Here is a 19,242-nt window from a genome sequence, read left to right as displayed (position 1 = left end):
TAGGTTGAGTTAGATTTGAACTTTAAGGTGAAGTAAATATGTATTGTCCACCAAGTGAATGTATCTATCATATCAACTCACATGAAATGTTATTCCCTTTTAATCACAAAGATTTTCTTTTAACGCGTTTAATAAAACCGTAAAAGCTATCACGTCTGTATCTTTACTCTTAAGTCTATATGGTATTGTCAGAACTTTATACTTCTTTGCGTATTAAATAGAGCGCAACACATCTTCTCAACTGGTATTATGAAGACGGTTTGCGTTTACGACATTAGCCGAATCGGATAATCTCCCAAACTTATGTACTATATTCTTCAAGATTTGTTTGCACCATGTCAAAGTAATAATCTGACTGTGGACTACGACCTTGTGTCTACCTTTCAACATTCTACCCAACAACACTAGTAAAAGTTTAAAAACAATATTCAAATTTTAAAAGGGCAAATAGGTCATTTCACATGCTAGAAGCTTCTATATCTAGGAAGCCCATAAACACACACAAGACAAATTTTATTTGTTTGCACCAAAAGAAGTCTTTGACATTCCACCTCTGCAGCACTAACCAAAAAAATCCATACAAAATTCCCATTTTACCCTCGAATCTTTTTGATAATTCCCATTTTGCCCTTCCTTCTTCATTGGCTCCTCAACTTGACACAGCTACACCACACCAATCACTTCAAAGATAAATTCTTCACCAGTTTCTTTATAACATTATAACACCCTCAAAAACCTCACAATCTTTAATATTCCTTCATGTGTTATCACTAAAGGTATGATCTTTTTTCAAGATTCTTGATATTTTTGACTTTTCAAAGTCAACTATGCACAAAGTTGCACAAAGTTTCAATCTTTTTCATCAAATTTTGATTCTTTCCATATGGGTATTGTGCCTTTAAGTTGTTAATTGAGTAGTGTATTGTATATTTCAAGATTCTTGATACTTTGACTTTTTCAAAGTCAACTTTGCACAAAGTTTCAATCTTTTTCATCAAATTTTGATTCTTTCCATATGGGTATTGTGCCTTTTAGTTTTTTATTCAGTAATGTATTGTATATCACAAGATCTTGGTTATATTGTCTATATTGTCTATGTAACAGTATATGTTCTTAATTCTTGTGTTCTTGAATTATTTATATTTGCAAAGAAAATTAAAAGATAGTGCATACTTGATACCACTTTAAAAAAGATCAAATCTTTGTGGGTCTAATGTTTTTCTTTTTATGTAATTATTATTCAAAAGTATTGGGAATGTTAAAGGAATCAACCTTTATGTGTTTTCATATTTAAATTTGAACTCTTTTGCCTCTTTTTATTTGTATATTACTATATTATCTTTGAATATGTCAAATCTTTTTCCGGATCCGATGCTGCGATATTCGGGTAATAAATCTTGTAAGCTATAAACTTAATGTTGGCTTTTGGTGTTTGTTGACAGATATTTTCTTTTGCAAGTTGAATGATGCCTGGATTGGCTATGGATGAAGTTGTTGAAGATAAGGTGTTTGACGAAACGCCTGAGAAAGCGAACTTGTTGAAAAACAAGGAGAATTTGGAGTTGACCGAGTCAACGAAGGATGTAGCTGCGATTGATACGAATCCGGGTGGTGCTGGTGCTAGTTCTGGGGCGGTTGTTGAGCCGTCTATCGAAGAACTTTATGATAATGTGTGTGATATGCAGAGTTCGGACCAGTCTGTGTCTAGGCTAAGTTATGGATCAGATGGTGAAGAGTCAAGAATCGATTCCGAGTTAAGACATTTAGTTGGAGGTGAGATGAAAGAAGTCGAGATTCTTAAAGAAACCGAAGAGGTTTCTAATAAACATGAAGAAGAAAGTTCGAAATCCCACTCGGTGAAAGCATCAAAGTCGCGGTTGGAGTCAGAAGCGAGTTCTATCTCGAGTCCGAAGAGCAAAACTCATAAAAAATCCAATCTTTTATCCAAGAAAACCAATAAGAAATCAAGAAAACCGGTTGTTGATGACAAAGACGCGGATCGTGGGCCATATTTACTCAAACAAGCACGCGACTTGATGTCATCGGGCTCTAACCCTCGTAAAGCACTCGATTTAGCTCTTCAAGCAGCATCTTGTTACAAGAATTCATCTTTAGACATTGTAATGTGTAAACATGTTACCGCAGCGATATACTGTAGTTTAGGCCAGTACAATGAAGCCATACCGATACTCGAACAGTCTATCGAGATCCCGGTGGTCAACGAAAGTCAAGATCACGCGCTTGCTAAATTCTCGGGCCTAATGCAGTTGGGTGACACTTATTCCATGTTGGGTCAACTTGAACATTCGTTAAAGTGTTACACGCTCGGGTTAGAAGTGCAACGCGAGGTTCTAGGTGATTCCGATCCAAGAATCGGTGAAACGTGTAGGTATTTATCAGAAGCTTATGTTCAAGCTCTCGACTTTAATAAAGCCGAGAGCTTTTGTAAAATGGCAATCGAGATCCATTTACAAAACGGGCTGCAAGCGGAAGAAGCAGCCGATAGGCGGCTCATGGGTCTTATTTACGAGTCAAAAGGTGACCACGAAGGTGCACTCGAGCATCTAGTTTTGGCTAGTATGACCATGGTGGCTATCGGGCAAGAAACCGAGGTATCGTTTGTGGATTTAAGCATTGGTGACACGTATTTATCATTATCTAAATACGATGAAGCTATCTTCGCGTATCAGAAAGCACTCGCGTCTCTTAAATCATCGAAAGGCGAAAACCATCCGTCTGTTGCTTCGGTTATTGCCCGTTTGGCTGATTTATGTTACAAAACCGGGAAGTTTAAAGAGTCAAAAACTTATTACGAAAACGCACTTCATATATATGAAAACCCCGTTTCTGGCATCCCGTTAGAGGAGATTGCGTGCGGTTTCACTAACATAGCGGCTATATACGAGTCTATGGATGATATTGACCAGGCACTCGAGTTGCTACACAAAGCGCTAAAAATATACAACGATGTGCCAGGTCAGCAAAGCACGGTGGCGGGAATTGAAGCTCAAATGGGAGTTATGTATTATGTGTTGGGAAAATACTCGGAATCTTATGATTCTTTCAAAAACGCGATTTTTAAGCTTCGTGTGAGTAGTGAGAAGAAATCTGGTTTTTTTGGGGTTGCACTTAACCAAATGGGACTTGCTTGCGTGCAACGGTATGCCATAAACGAAGCTATAGAATGCTTTGAAGAAGCTAGAGTCGTTTTGGAAGGCGAGTATGGTACGTATCACCATGACACGCTTGCGGTTTATAGCAATCTTGCAGGCACTTATGATGCAGTTGGCAGGTATAAACTATTAACTTAAGTACTTAACCATTTCTTATGATTTATATAGTTTGGTTATCACATTACTTATAATGGGGTAGATATGTGATGTTGATATAATATATATATATAAACTTCAAATTTCATAATCTTGAAAAAAATGTGATCTTTATGCATATATATATATATATAGTGTTCAAAACTTCAAATTTCATAATCTTGAAAAAATGTGATCTTTATATATATATATATATATATATATATATATATATATATATATATATATATATATATATATATATCTAAACTTCAAATTTCATAATCTTGAAAAAAATGTGATCTTTATGCATATATATATATATATATATATATATATATAGTGTTCAAAACTTCAAATTTCATAATCTTGAAAAAATGTGATCTTTATGCATATATATATATATAGGTATATATATATATGGTGTTCAAAACTTCAAATTTCATAATGTTGAAAAATATGTGATTTTTATGCAGACTGGATGATGCAATAAAGATTTTGGAACATATAGTTGAGGCTAGGGAGGAGAAGCTCGGGACAGCGGGTTTTGATGTGGAGGATGAGAAAAAACGACTAGCGGAGTTATTGAAAGAGGCGGGCAAAGTTAGAAGCCGAAAAGCTAGAACTTTAGAGACCCTTTTTGATTCAAATGATCAACCAAAAACCAGCAATGATGTTATTGAGGTATGATGGTGATTTGATCATGAAACAATGAATTATGTTTATACACACATAATTATATGGTTTTGATTTTTGAAGATTGATTGTTTGGTGTATTTGTATTTATATTGGTTCAATGAGTTGTTATTGATTTATGTAATTATTTGTATATGATGAAGTGGTTTTATATGGTATTATGGTATACACAATCATGAGATTATTTTCTATGATGGTTTTTTTAATTAGAGAGAACATTGGTTTACAATTTCTTGATTATAGGGTTAACTTTTAAGTGGTTTTGGTACCAAATGTGAAAATGCAACAAATTTATTTGTAAAGCAAGAGTGTTATCCGGAAGGAGTATGGCCCAACAACAGTCATCTTATAGGGGTATACTTGGTTTAGTTTGGGTCGGTTTTAAATTAAAATTGAACCAAAAATTGCCTGGTTTTAGTTTTTTTCAATTTTGTCATTTCAGAATGAAAAGTTTGGACTTTTAAATAAAGAATCCAGGCCAATTATTCTGTTAAATAATAACTAAATGGTAATTATACGTTTGGATTAAAATATTTTTGTTCGGTTTGGTTTGGTTTTTATTACATGCAAAACCAAAACCGAACTGTAAGTTCAGTTTTTACCAAAACATACAATTAAGCCGTTGGTTTTGTTTCAGGTTCGGTTCTATACACACCCCAACTTTTGTGTTCCTTTTGGACTTTTCCAAGTGTTTACTTCATTTCTCCACATTTCACCAACACTTGGAGCATACCCTTTTGAAATTTCTACATTTACAACTTTCTAAACAGTCTCTAGTTTTTAACTAGAGGTGATTTTATGAATAAATTAAAAAAATAAGTTTGAAATCTTCATTTAAACACTCATTTTAATTTGTGAATGGTGATTCATATCAAGATTGTGGATAAGTTGTGAAATAATCTCCACCTTGCTTAGATACAAGATAAGGTTATCTTTACAAAAATTAAAGAGAAGTTATAAATATAATATAATCTCCACCTTGATTAGAGGAAAGAGTAGTTCTTATAATTCCCATCAAAATTTAGGAGATCTTATTGATAATTTCTATCATAATAAAAATGCATATATGATTTGGAGCTCGAGGTCTCTTTAAAAACGACCAGTTATTCTCTAGAATAAATGTATGATTTACTTACACTTCATCATCCTCACTCCTATCATACACTTGAATAATACATGTATGTGTTTATACATCTATATATGCTACTCTAGTCTATTTACATGTTGTCTATAAGTTATAGTAATATCTTATAGAAAACTATAAGGAAATGGTCACTAACTAGAAATAGCAATTCACATAAACCAAATTGTTGGATTAAACCAAATCGGATGAATCCACGAGAATAACAATAACTACATTGATTTGGATCGTTTTTATATATTATTTTGGTTCTTGACGATAGATTTATTTGCAACAAGGGAGGAATCCAATTTAAATACGTGAACGAGAACCAATTAAGGTGAGAACCTATGGAAATCTTGAATTAATCACCGACTGTAAGTTATTATCCAATGGATTCTTTCCTGTTCAAGGATGCATTTTTGTAGCTTGAACTATACCGTGATTGGATTGAGTGTAAGAGGAGACGTTCTGAAGAAATACAGATCCAATCCCCGGGTATGGGTTCTGGATCTAATAAGTCTATAAGGTAGGATATGATAATTACGACTAAGATATGAATATAACTTCCCAAAGTCCAGTGACCGGAACATGCAAAACAGACACCGTGAGTCTCGTTATAGGAAGGACAATAGGGGGGTCTTCCTGTAACCACCCTCCGGCCTGAGAATCAGTAACGTTCGTAATGGAGAAAGTACTGAAGTATAAAGACTAAGTGTAGTCAGAATATAGGTGAGTGAATGAATACCTCATACCGTTTGACAAGGTATTTATAGCCGAAGGATGATGGAAGATGGTTGGGGCAGTTGTCCTCTTCTAGAAGATCTTTGGTAACCGCCTGGACACGTGTCCTTTTGTGATAGGTTGGGCTATACGTCTCATGTGCATGAGTATAACAACCTGGACACGTGTCACTAGCTGATAGGATGGATCGCGCCCTGGCCATGTGCACGGTTATAACAACCTGGCCAGGTGTCCTTTGTTCATTGATTAGTATGTCACGTATTCCCCAATTAAGAATCATGAACCTACTTCTAGAGAGTACTTGAGTGGTGACAGCTGTCCCGTGGGTACTATCTTCCGATTGTTTAGGCGGACAGATGTCCTGCCCTGCGGATGACTTTTGAGGATGTCAGGATGCTTCCGCGTGTGCTATGAGGACGTTCCTCCTCAATCGTGATATGCGGGTGATCCATGTGTCCCACGGGTGGCTTATAAGAGGATTCTCTGTGACTCGCGGGTGGTACTTAAGGGTGTTTGGGTCTTTTTGTTACCTTACCTCTACAAGTCCCCCCAGTACAGCGTTTCTTCCGTGTGAATTCTTTATGCGGGTGAAATTCTGGACTTAATGTGTGTTGGGGATTTTGTTGTTCGGAATTTAGGTAGAAAATATCTTCTGTTGGCATGGATAATCATGAAAAAAGGACAAGTTGACCACTCGCAGGCGCGTGAACAGATGATGGAATGTTTTTTACGCTGCCACTGTACCCGACTGTACAACTTTTTCTCTTTTTCGAATTTCCAGCGTGACGTGGAAATCACTGTTTGGGTGATGTTTTTCTCTCTCTACTGTTCATATCCCATGGCATTAATTGCGATAGGTATAAATAGGGAGAGACTCCTTCTTTTTGAAGTTTTATCGCTCTTTTCTTTTGATTATCTTCTTAATTTTCCCTGAATTTTCCATATACCTTTCTTCTATCTTACCCAATTCTATTTGTAATGTCGAACGTTCAGACTGAAGTTGATAAGATAGAAGTTTCACGGGACTACTCAGAGTATGAAAAATTATTGGAAACGTACGGTATTCCTCCTGAATGGGGACCGGAGTTTTCATCTCCGGGTTCTATAGCCAGTTTCCCACTGCCTGGGAAGATGGCTTTGTATGCTGATTATTTTGCTTATGAGAATTTTTGTTTACCCATAACAAAATATTTTGAGAGATTTCTGACTGCTTATGGGATTATCCCAATTTCACCCGCGTGCTATGATGCGAATTCGTCATTATGAATTTGTATGTATAGCACGTGATATGGTTCCCTATATAGATCGATTCCCAGTTTTTTACCGTCTTACTAACCGTAATGGTTGGTATACTGTCAAGGGTTTTCCGACCGAAGTCTTGGGTATGAAGGTGAAAAGTTGCCTACAAACTGGCGTAGCAAATTGTTCTGGATATCTGAGGATGTGGTGCCACTGTCCATAGTTCGTCCTCCTGTGAATTCCGCCCTTCCGGAGGTTGTCACAGCTGCTCATGAAGGTCATGAGTGGTATCGTATTCTTACCATGAAGCCTTCACCCATGCGTGCCTTGCCGGAAGAAGCTTTAGTGTGGGCGGGCATGAGTCGTTTGTGGCCAACAGAGTTCATGGAACCTATTTTTGCGGATCTTAATGAGCGTAAGTTGTCTTTTATTGCCTTTTCATTTTTGTGAATACTTTTATGATCAAGTTTCTATCTTTTCAGGTCGGAGTTCCATGTTTAACGTTCTTTTTGGGAACCGGGGTTGTGTCCGCAAGAGTATCCGCGAGGCGGGGGACCGACCTATACTTGAGAAAACTAAGTCCCAATTTTTGTTTCCGAAGAAGGTTCGAGCTGAACCTGTGACTTCGAATGCCACCTTTGAAACAGGTGCGTATGTTCTAAACCCTTTTCCCCTTACTGCCATTACTTCCGACGGAACGCTTGCCATCCTATCATCGAGTGATGATGGTGGGGATGTTTCTCAGTCTTCCGCTTCGGAAGAAGAAAGAGACTCTGATGAGGGTGCTTCTGAATTTTCCTCTGTCTCGTCTTTATTAGCAGAATTGGAGAAAAATATAGCTTTCTTAGCTTCTCAGACAGGTCGAACATGTATGAAGGCTGTGGATGCTGAGGCGGGACCATCAAAGAAAAAACGAAAAATCACCGTCCCAAGAAGCCGCAGTACAGCCTTGCTGACCGCATTGACATTGTTGAAGGTACGTGTCATCTTTTAGATACTGTATTCTTTTTTATGGGTATTTTTGGCTAAGTATAACTTTGTTGTGTAGATCCGTTGATCTTTAGTGAGGATATATCGGAGAAGTTATCTACACCGACTCCTCAAACTAAAAAGCCACTATCCCCTTCTCCCCAGGAAGATGCTGAGATTAAGTTGTCTACTCCGCCGAGTGACCTCAATGTAGGGGGTCCGTCGACCTTTCCTTTAACTGAAACTATCGTGGAAGATAGGGTACCAACCCCGCCAGCCGATACTTCAATGGGGGAAGCTTATATCCAGTCTGAAACTGATACTCGTTTTGACTATCTTTTTCAGGCTGGGGGTGGTGCTGGTGATCAGCAAGACAATCCTGCTGTAAATGAAGAAAATGTTAGGGATGTGGAGTCTCCTCCTCCACAACAGCCTTTCCCCCCCCCCCCCAGCTCGCCTTAAACCTTCAGGTTCCAGTTATTACGGGGATACGGGCTTAGGTGACAAACATGAGCCGTTTGTCCCACCATGGGGCATTACCAATGGTTCTCGGTTTTCCCAACCGAGAACTTGTATGGAGTTTGTTGAACACTGCACGCCCCCCGCTGAGATGGCATACCAGCGTGACCTTTCCCGCCATGATCTTCATACGAATGTAGCTTATCATCTGGCTAATGCCTTGGCCGGCAGCCAAGAGATTTTAAGTGAATGGCGTGTGTTAGGTGGGAAGGTCGGTGAAGCTCGTCGAGCCGCTGAGGCTGTGAGGAAAGAAACCGAGGAATACCGCATTGCTGCTCAAACTGCCTAATGGAAACAAGCTGATGCAGAAAATGCCCTCAAGAGTGAGCAAGATCGTAATGCTGATGCGGCACGCCGGTGGAAAGAAGCCTGTGAAAGGCAAAATGCCATTCTTGAGGCTGCCCGAGCCAAGACTCAAAAGGAAAAAAGATGACTTGGCCCGCGCTCAAGAAGCCAATTCTACTTTGGAAAATCAAGTGGCCCTTCAAGGTGCACGGATCCATGATCTTAAGGCGGAGCTAAAGTTGCAGAAGGAGCGAGTCGAACTTAAAGACCAAAGGGCTGCTAAAATTCAGACTACTTATGACTCTCTCCTTCAAGCTTATGAGGAAGCGACTGCGGAATCAAAGGAATTCCGAGCGCGGGCAGAACGTTTGGAACAAGACCGTCAATGGTTCCTTACTCGGGGAGTTAACGTTGTAAGTAATACTTTATCTTTTGTTGTTTTACTCGTGCTTTTGATATTGGGAACTTATGTTCTTGTCCTAACAGGTCGTCCTCCATATCAAAGGAAGTAAAGAGCTGACTGACAGTTTTGCCAATGTGATGGCTGCTTCCTCATCACTTGGGCGCGTTATGGGTTTTCATGAAGGGATGAACTATGCTCGAAGTAACCGCACATTCAAAGATTATCCGCTCTATGGCGTAGACGTTAAACAAGATCGTGTTAACCGGGTTAAGGAGCATGACGCTTTAGTCTTTCCTCTACAGGATATACTTCCGGAATTCGCTTCCGCATATGATGGCGTACAACTTTTGAAGAACTATCTTAGGGAAGAATCTGAAGATGATTCTTCGTAAGATACGTCTTTGAAGGCTCCAGAAGACCCATCCTTCTCAAACCCTTAGGATAGGTTTAAAAGTACTATAACTTGTAATTTTTTTCTTTTCCTTCTTGTAATTTTTTGGATAATTAATGAGGAAGGTCACTTTTGTCCTTTGTGTATATTCTACTTGTGTGGTGAAAATATCTTTAGGAAATATTTTTGATATTTTATATCTTTTGAGAAGATTTATCTGAGATCTTCGACTTTTTGAAATGTTTGAAAGTTTCGGATAACTATAGTGACGTGGTGGAGAAAGAAGCTTGTTGAGAACAACTAATAAGACATGCATGACGCCTTTGACAGCCTGTTTTCATTATCTTGAATTTCTCGCCTGACGTGTCAGCCATCTGACGGTCCGCGGTTTCTCTCTCCTCTGGCATTTTATGAATCGCATTAATTGCGATGGGTATAAATACAACCCTTGCGGTTTCCGTTTAACCTTTATCACTTTCATATTTCTTTCAAACACTTGAAACTTTTCATCTTTTTCTGAGATTTCTTCAACTTTCTAAGATTTCTTAATTTCTCTACTACTTAAATGGCTAGGGATAAGAAGAGTACCCCTGCTATTACCAAAGTCGCCGCCAATCTTAAAGAAGAGGATTATAACGACGTCGTTAATGTGTACGATTAACAACGGAGTGGGAGCCAGAACGTCCTGCTAGTGGTTCCATTGCCACTAGTCCTCCTCCGAATAAAATGGCCGTATATGTAGATCATTTTACAACGGGGAATTTCCGGATACCGGTTACCAAGTTTGTCCAATCAATCTTGACAGCGTATGGGATTCATCTTTCATAGATCCATCCCTTCGGGATGTTGAGGATCCAACACTTCGAATTCTGTTGCCAAACTCACAACCTCGAACCCACCGCTGGCATGTTTGCCGTGTTTTATAAAACGGCCTTTCGCGATGGGTGGTACAGTTTCGCATCTATCGAGAAGAGGACTATAGACACGGAGTGGATCCGTAGCCTTCATGGCTGGAAGCCAAAGTTTTTCTGGATCCGGGAGGATGTCATTCCTTTCAAGATGACGAAGCGTAAGGCGGACACTCCTCCGCCATTGTTCCCACCACCGTCCATGAAGGTCTTTCATGGTTTAAAACACTGATTTTTACCCCTACTCCCATGCGTCCCATCCACGAGGGAGCGATGGTGAGTGCGAAAATGAGACGATTGTGTCCGTTCCCAACTTTGGAACCTTACTACGAGCGAATGACAAGAGCAAGTTTGGGGACTTTTGTTTTTTATTAGTGTACGTTATATGTCTAACTGTTATAATCATTTTGTATAGGTGAGGGTTCCGCCTTCAGCACTTTATTGGACCAAGAAGGGGGCATGATGGTACGACGTCCGATTGACCCAAAAGATGGTCCTTTCTTGGATCGGACGAGCGACAATTTTTTGTTCCCTACTGCTCTTCGTCCGGAACCATTGGTCTCCGAACCAATGTATGCCAAAGGTGAGAAGTATGTTGAAGAGGCCATACTCAAAGGTGAGGGCATTCTTCAACCTCGGCCTTTAACCGCCATTACTTATAGCGGGGTGACTGTACTCTTTTCATCTAGCAAGGAGTCATCACTTTGCGAAGAAGTTTATTCAACTGATGCTAATAAAGCTGTGGGCTCAACTGCAGGTCTTACCCGTCAACGAGCCGCGACGAATCAGGAAACGAGCCATGATGATGTTGACGTTACTGCGGAAGTTGAGGGTCCGGGACCCGATGATATTACTGCCGAAGGTAAACGTCCGGTCGTTGATGCGGGCGTTTCCAAGGCGACGGGCAAGCATAAAGTTAATCCAGTAAAAATTGTCTCTAAGAAGAAAAAATCTAAGAAGACAAATCCTTCCGCCTTGGAAGCCAGGTTAGAACAACTTGATGCGGAAGACCCGTCGTTAGGTATGCAAAGTTTATCTTACTTTTTTATCTGTTTTGAATCGGAATATTCTTAACCCACTGTTAATGCTTTTCAGTGAACTTGGATAACCTTTCTGAGGGTATTTCCGGTTTGAAGGATTCATCTGTTCGTCCACCACCACCACCTCCTAACACCGCTACGGATCCGGTTATTGTGGCGGACGACTCCCCATTAAAGAAGAAGGAGGCCGACACAACTGTTCGTGCTAAGGCGTCGCCTTCTTGTAATGTTTACCACTTCAGGGATCAAGGGTGCATAAGCACGTTCCCTTATGCTTCCAAAACCTCTCCTATTTCTGAGGAGGAAGACCCCACCCCTCATCAATCTAATTGGTCCTTACGTCGGGATTCGACATTCCGTAATGTGGACGTATGTTTTGAGTTCCTGGGGGAGTGTCTTCCGCATGGTGAAAAGGAGAGACGTCGCCTCAGTATCCGCCAAGAATTGCTGAACTCTCATTCTTATTACTTGGCGAATACTATTTCCACTACTTATGAAATAACCAGGGACTGGTTGGCGATGAATGAGCAATGGGACGAACTGGCGGCCTCTGCTTCCGATGCTAAAGAAGAAGCTCTTAAAGCTATAAATGAAGCTAGGGAGGCCAGCCAGGCCATGGAGGCGGAGAAGGTTGCTCGGTCCGCTGCTGAGGAAGCCAAGCCTGTTCTCCAGAAACAATTGGACGAACAAGCCAGATTAGCAAAGGCCCTTCAAGCTGAATCAGCGACAAAGGACAAGCGTTTGACTAATCTTAACGCCAGAAACCGCGACCAAGATTTGGAATGTGCCAAACACAAAATGGAGCTTGTCCGGGCCAAGGCGGACCAAAAATGGCTATTGGCGGAAGCTATTCCCAAGGTATGTACCTTTTACTTGCTATAAATAATCTAAGTGTTTAGAGTTATTTACGCATGATTATTTCAATAGGTCATCGCTGATGTTCGAGCAAGTGACGAGCTCGGGAACTGTGTTGCTGTTCTTTTGAAAGCTTCAAAGCAAGCTGGTCGTCAACAGGGCTTCCAAGAAGGTTATCAGTTTAGCTCAACTTCCAAGCTTCTGGAGGAGTACGTCTTAGCTGGTCAAGACACTGTTGCCATCCTTAAGCAGAAATCAAAGGATTTCGATTCGTTGAAATTCTCTTTGACTGATCAAATATCTGTACTTGCTGATAAAGAGGACAGTATTCGGTAGCTAAAGACTCTTCTGGAGCTTGATGGAGAAGATGAAGAGGAAGGAGACGGTGCGGGAAGCGACGATGTGGAACATAACGATGCCGCGCCATAGATAGATTTTTCTTTTTTCTCTTTAATTAGGCTCCTCCATGTCTTTGTAATCACTTTTTGTATGAATGAAGAAGACTTATTATTTGTATCCGGCACACTTTGTTTATTTTTTATAATATAAGTGTTTTTAAAGGATCTTCTTTGTGTACGAATAAATGATTACATAATAACACAAGTCTTAAATGACTGAAAAGAAAATTTTCATAACTAAGGCATAAGTCGAATTACAAGAAACAAAATTACAAAGGTTTTTAACATCTAGTTAGGCACGCAGGCCAAAAGATAAATCTACTAAATGTAGCATTTCCTTAGTTGGGCTCCATTCCAAGTTCTAGGGACCTCTGTCCCGTCCAACCTTTCTAGTTTATAGGCGCCTTTTGATAGAACTTTCTGGATTCTATAAGGTCCTTCCCATGTAGAGGCCAACTTGCCCGGAGGCTTCTTTACTGCGGAAGACGTAGTCTCCTGCGTCGAATTCACATCTTTGGATCCGCGAGTTGTAATATTTTTGCAACTGGCGTTTATAATTGTGCTCGCGGGTTGATGTCAATTCCCTTCTTTCCTCAAGGAGGTTAAGGTTCATCCGGAGTTCATGATCGTTATCCTCGATCATGAGTACTCTGGCGGATGGGATCCCGATTTCGGCCGGGATCATAGCCTCTGTGCCATAAGTTAAACTAAAGGGGGTTTCGAAATTGCTGGAATTCCTTTGAGTGCGGAAAGCCCACAACACGTGGGGCAATTCGTCGACCCAACCCGTCCTTTTAGTTCCTAGTCTGGCTTTAATTCCTTCTTTGATGGTCCGATTGGTTCTTTCAACCTGACCATTTGCTTGCGGGTGGACTACTGAGGTGAAGATTTGAGAGATGTGTAATTCTTTTAACCATTCTTGTAGCCCACTGTCCGCGAACTGAGTTCCGTTATCACTAACGAGTTCCAAAGGAAGACCAAACCGGCATATTATGAACTCCCATAAGAATTTCTTAACGCTTGTTGCCGTTATGGAGGCGACCGGTTTAGCTTCTACCCACTTCGTGAAGTAGTCTATTGCTACTATCAAGAATTTGACTCGTCCAGGGGCTTCGGCGAAGGGTCCCATTATGTCAATCGCCCATTTCTGGAATGGCCAAGCCAAAGTGACTGGAACTAACTCGTTCTTTGGTCGTAGCGTGTTAGGTGCATGACGCTGACATGAATCACATTTTCTTATTTCTTGCACAGCATCCAAATGCATTCCTGGCCAAGAGTATCCGGCATTAATTAATTTGGCTACGACCATGCGCGGGCCAGCGTGAAGACCACATATGCCTTCGTGAACCTCTCTGATTAAATAGTTCGCGTCCCCATCATCCACACATCGAAGTAGTGGTCTGAGGAATGAACGTCGGTATAAAGTACCGTCATGCATTTGATAGTTCAAGGCTTTGTGTTTTATCTTCCGGGCCGCGGTTTTACCCTCCGGAAGTGCTCCTGATGACAAGTATGCCATGATGGGTGTCATCCAGGATTCTACTCCCGTGTGAATCACTAAAACTTGATGTTGCGGAACAGACAGGCGATCTAATATTTCGATGCGGATGTCCTTGGCAAAGTGTTCGAAGTTTGTTGAAGCCAATTTGCTGAGAGCATCTGCGGATTTGTTCTCACTTCTCTTTATATGAATGACTTTACAGGAAGAGAACTGGAGCATCAAATTTTTTGCCTGTGACACATATGAAGCCAATATATCATTTTTTGCTTCATACGTGCCATTGATCTGTCCCGCAATCAACATGGAATCTACCCGAGCTTCCAAATGTTTAACCCCAAGCTTTTTGGCTATCCGTAAGCCTGCCAAGAAAGCTTCATATTCTGCCTCGTTATTGGTACTTTAAAAATCCAAATTTATGGCATATGTAAACTCATGGCCTTCGAGTTGACTAGCCTGAGGCCTGTGCCACATCCCTCACTGCTTGAAGCTCCGTCTGTGAATAAATACCAAATCTGTCCTGATTCCGGAGGTACTTGGGGTTGTTGCTCGATTAAACATTCTTTTTCTTTATGATGCGGGACTTCTGAGATAAAGTCCGCCAATACCTGCCCTTTGATTGCTGGCCTAGGTCTGTATTCTATTGCGTGTTCACCTAGCTCAATGGCCCATTTGGCCAAGCGTCCAGAAAATTCTGGTTTACTGAGGACAATTTTGAGCTTGTATCCGGTTAAAACATTGATGGGGTGCCCTTGAAAGTACCTGCGGAGGCGACGGGCGGCATAGACCAGTGCCAAAACAAGTTTTTCAAGCATGGAGTATCTTGTTTTCGGGTCCGATAATGTTCAGCTGACATAGTAGATCGGCGTTTGAACGTTCTTTCGGTCTGTCAGAAGGATGGCCCCGATGGCAATGTCTGAAACCGATAAATACAACGTTAAAGGTTCTCCCGCGTGAGGTGCTGTTAACGTGGGCAAGTCCATCAAACATTTTTTAACCTCCAAGAAAGCTTGTTCCGCCTCCGTGGTCCATTTAAATTGTGCTTTCTTGAGGCAATTCCTTAGAGTTGAGATGAAAGGATGAGAATTGGCTGCATGATTTGCCAAAAAACGATTCAGAGCAACGAGTCGGCCATTGAGTGTCTGAACCTCCTTGAGGGAAGATGGGGGAGGCATGGGGGACTATAGCTTGAACTTTATCTAGATTAGCTTTGAAGCCCGCATCCGTGACAATCACTCCCAGAAACTTTCCCTCTTCCATCCCGAATGAACACTTGGCTGGATTCAACTTCATGTTAATACTTTTCAATGTCTCGAAAGTCTCTTCAATATCTCTTAACATATGGTCTTCCTCAATACTTTTGATTATGAGATCGTCCATATACACCTCTAAATTTCGACCAATTTGATTTTTAAACGCTATGTCCATTAATCGTTGGAAAGGCATCATTTTATAACAAAAGTTGCCTTGATCGGTGCGGAATGCTGTCTTGTCTTCATCGCCCGCTGCCATGCGGATCTGATGGTAGCCTTGTAGACATCCAGGAAGCACTTGAATTTGAATGGTGCCACAGCATCAACTTTGAGATCTATTTCCGGCAGGGGATAACAATCTTTAGGACATGCTTTGTTTAGGTCCTTGAAATCTATACACATTGGACGGATGATCCCAGCTTGTAAGAGGTCCTGGACTTGTTCATTCGTTGCTTTTGTTTGTTCCGGACCCATTTTACGTTGTTTTTGAACAACTGGCGTAAACAACGGGTTTACCCTTAATTTGTGTTCCGCGATGTTCCGCGGGACACCAGTCATATCCGCGGGTTGCCATGCTAAAACATCGATATTTTTTGATAATAATTGTTTCAATAAAGTCCGTACTATCTCAGAAATAACAGGTCCTATTGTTATATTTTGATCAGGAAACTTTTTGTTCAAAACCCATTTTTCCAGTTCAGTCCTCAGATACTGTTTTGGAATCTTGCTAAGTTTTGAGCTCTTGGTTGCAAAGCAGTGCCGGTTAACATGAATTATTGCGATGCCGGTACAAGTTGGAACTCCTACTGCACCGTGTGCTGTGGACGGATGAGCATTAAAATCACCAATCGCTTCTCGCCCAAGAATAATGTCATGTTTTGATGTTGCTGGCAAAACCAGAAACTCGACCTCCTCGGTCCGAGAATGAATTCTGTCACTTAGGGTGACCGGGAATGAAATTATCCCTCGCGGATGCATTGTTTCCCCTCCAAACCCAGATACTGGAGTGTGAATGGGTTTCAGTCTTTCCTTATCTTCTTCGTCAAGCTGTTCGAAGCATTGTTCATACATAATGTCTGATGTACTACCGGTGTCGAAGAAGACGTAATGAGAACGATAATGCCCGAAAAGAGCAGTGATGATCAGGAGATTCTTATTGTTCGGGCCCCCTTTAATTCGAGGGAAAATCACTGGCTCATTCTTCCACTCTTCATCATCAGATTCTTTCTTCTTATTCCCTGTATGGGACTCACCTTGTATCATATGAACGTTCAAACCTTTAATTTGCTTCTTACTCGGGCCTTGGATGTCCCGAACGGGCGCTTTACCATTATCAGGTTTCCCATTTTTCACCAAGTGCCCGAGTTTTCCAGATTTAACAGCCGCCTCAATTTCATTTCTCAATGATCTATATTCATTCGTATTATGACCGATGTCATCGTGATACGAACAATGCTTCTTAGCATCTAAGAATGACCTTCTTGTCAATGGTTGTGGTTTTCTAAAACTTATATTCTCTGTTGTGAAAATTTTGGCGAGAGTCTTTGAAAGGGGAGTCCAACTGTTAGGACCTTAATACGAGGGTCCCGCTTTGTTCATGTTTCCTATGAGGGACCTTGCATCAAATTGTTTTGATGTGTCCGCACTCGGCTGGAGTCTCGGCCAGATAGGGCCTTTTTCCTGTCTATTAGGTCTCGGAGTCTGAAACTCGACTTTAAATTTTTGCTTCGGGTTATCATTCCTCAACGTTTTTTCAGTGTTAGCATACACTTTTGCCGCAGTCATAAGATCGTCCCACTCTTTTGGCATTCCATCTCTGCCAGTGAGGGTGCGGACTAGATCATCGCACTTGACATTTTTGCGGAAAGCACCACGGAGCATGTCCTTACTTATCCCACCAATGTTCAGACTTTCTTCGTTGAATCTGGTGATAAAATCTTCTATGGATTCGTTGTCGCGGCGGACGACATCCAAAATTTCTGACTGGTCTCGCGTATGTTTCTTTTGCTGGCTATACTGTTGAAAAAACTTTTTTACAAGGTCATCCCAGCTAGAAACTTGACAATCAGGTAACTTTTCAAACCATTCTCTCGCTGCCCCTGTTAATGTCAATGCGAACATATGACACCAATAAGGGAGCGTCCAACCACTAACACCCCCTACCGCCACGAAGTTCTGGAGATGATCACTTGGATCAGTCATACCATTGTATTTGCCTACTGATGTAGGTATTTTGGCATTAACAAGGAAGGGTGCAGTAGCGATACTTGCTATGAATTTCGATTTTTCGGCAAAGGCTGCCGGACGATATGGTTTGGTGAAGTCCCGTTCAGCGTTGCTGTGATATTCAGTGTGGCGGACTATGTCCTGCGGACGACTACTTCTTGCCCGTGAGTTCATCCTACTATCACCGGTATACATACTGTATTCTCCTGGTTGGTAAGTTGAATCGTAACTGTCAAAGTCTTCTAAGTGAGATGGCATCCGCATATTTATGCAAGGACGAGGGCGTAGCCTCGGTAATTCGCCAAAATCTGACTCTGTCTGTTGGCTGTAACGGATCTGACTTCCCCTTACTGTTGGTGAAGGAGAGGGAGATCTCTTGGGAGATTCCTCATAATCCAAAGTGCCGAAATCGTTCATCACGTTTTCTGCGCTCATATTCAGCCACCAAACTTTGTTGTTGCACATAAAACCACTCCTCGGGAGTTAGCTTTTCTCTTGATTGATGGAATCTTGCCATGTCAGATTTGCCTGAATCATTTTCCAGATCAAATTCTAACTGGTTTCGGTGAGTCTCATCCGTAATCCGTCTGAGATTACCCAAATTTGAACCTTCCGGTGCCGAGCCACATCCCCCGTCTGTGGGAGTGGGACCGGTTGGTGTTGTAACATTTTCTAAGGTAAAACCCCCAGGCGTTACATTGGTGATTCGTGACCCCGGAGTTGTGACACGCTCAAGAGTACGGCCACTTGGAGTCGTAATACGTGCAAAAACACTAAGACCCGGAGGTGCTTCTGTGTTAGTTACACGTGAATCAGGTGCAGGGGTTCCCGTCGGCCCTTCAGGAAGTTTACTCATATCAAACGAACCAAAAAAACAACGAAAACTATTGTTGTTCTAACACAAAACACGGATGGCGCCAATGAAGAAACACAGATCCAATCCCCGGGTATGGGTCCTGGATCTAATGAGTCTACAAGGTAGGATATGATAATTACGACTAAGATATGAATATAACTTCCCAAAGTCCAGTGACCGGAACCTGTAAAACAGACACCGTGGGTCTCGTTACAGGAAGGACAAGAGGGGGGTCTTCATAATGGAGAAAGTACTGAAGTATAAAGACTAAGTGTAGTCAGAATATAGGTGAGTGAATGAATACCTCATACTGTTTGACAAGGTATTTATAGCCGAAGGATGATGGAAGATGGTTGGGGCACTGTCCTCTTCTAGAAGATCTTTGGTAACCGCCTGGACACGTGTCCTCTTGTGATAGGTTGGGCTATACGTCTCATGTGCATGAGTATAACAACCTGGACACGTGTCACTAGCTGATAGGATGGATCGTGCCATGGCCATGTGCACGGTTATAACAACCTGGCCAGGTGTCCT

General features: G+C 41.3%; 1 protein-coding gene across 3 annotated transcripts; it reads left to right on the top strand.

The window, feature by feature from the left end:
* The first annotated feature begins 542 nt into the window (after positions 1 to 542).
* On the top strand, positions 543 to 4,201 carry LOC143558391 (protein KINESIN LIGHT CHAIN-RELATED 3-like). Of its 3 annotated transcripts, none has more exons than XM_077047243.1 (3): positions 543 to 776; positions 1,460 to 3,292; positions 3,785 to 4,201. In XM_077047243.1, exons 2-3 carry the CDS (start codon positions 1,464 to 1,466, stop codon positions 3,996 to 3,998), a joined length of 2,043 nt encoding a protein of 680 aa, XP_076903358.1. In that variant the 5' UTR covers positions 543 to 776; positions 1,460 to 1,463; the 3' UTR covers positions 3,999 to 4,201. The 3 variants fall into 3 exon arrangements, with proteins under 3 accessions (XP_076903358.1, XP_076903355.1, XP_076903364.1); XM_077047240.1 differs by having other exon boundaries at positions 1,443 to 3,292; XM_077047249.1 differs by having other exon boundaries at positions 1,443 to 3,292; positions 3,820 to 3,907.
* The last annotated feature ends 15,041 nt before the right edge of the window (positions 4,202 to 19,242 follow it).

Source organism: Bidens hawaiensis, unplaced genomic scaffold, assembly GCF_021521415.1.
Source record: "Bidens hawaiensis isolate Kalapana, Puna unplaced genomic scaffold, B.hawaiensis_p1.1 tig00001087_1, whole genome shotgun sequence".
Taxonomy (NCBI): domain Eukaryota; kingdom Viridiplantae; phylum Streptophyta; class Magnoliopsida; order Asterales; family Asteraceae; genus Bidens; species Bidens hawaiensis.
This window is presented reverse-complemented; position numbering and strand designations above follow the sequence as displayed.

Bases quoted from the DNA above. Each gene is read 5' to 3' on its own strand.
- LOC143558391 (XM_077047243.1), top strand. From the start codon at position 1,464: ATGATGCCTGGATTGGCTATGGATGAAGTTGTTGAAGATAAGGTGTTT. The intron at 3,293-3,784 runs GTATAAACTATT...ATTTTTATGCAG, and splicing joins ACTTATGATGCAGTTGGCAG to ACTGGATGATGCAATAAAGA.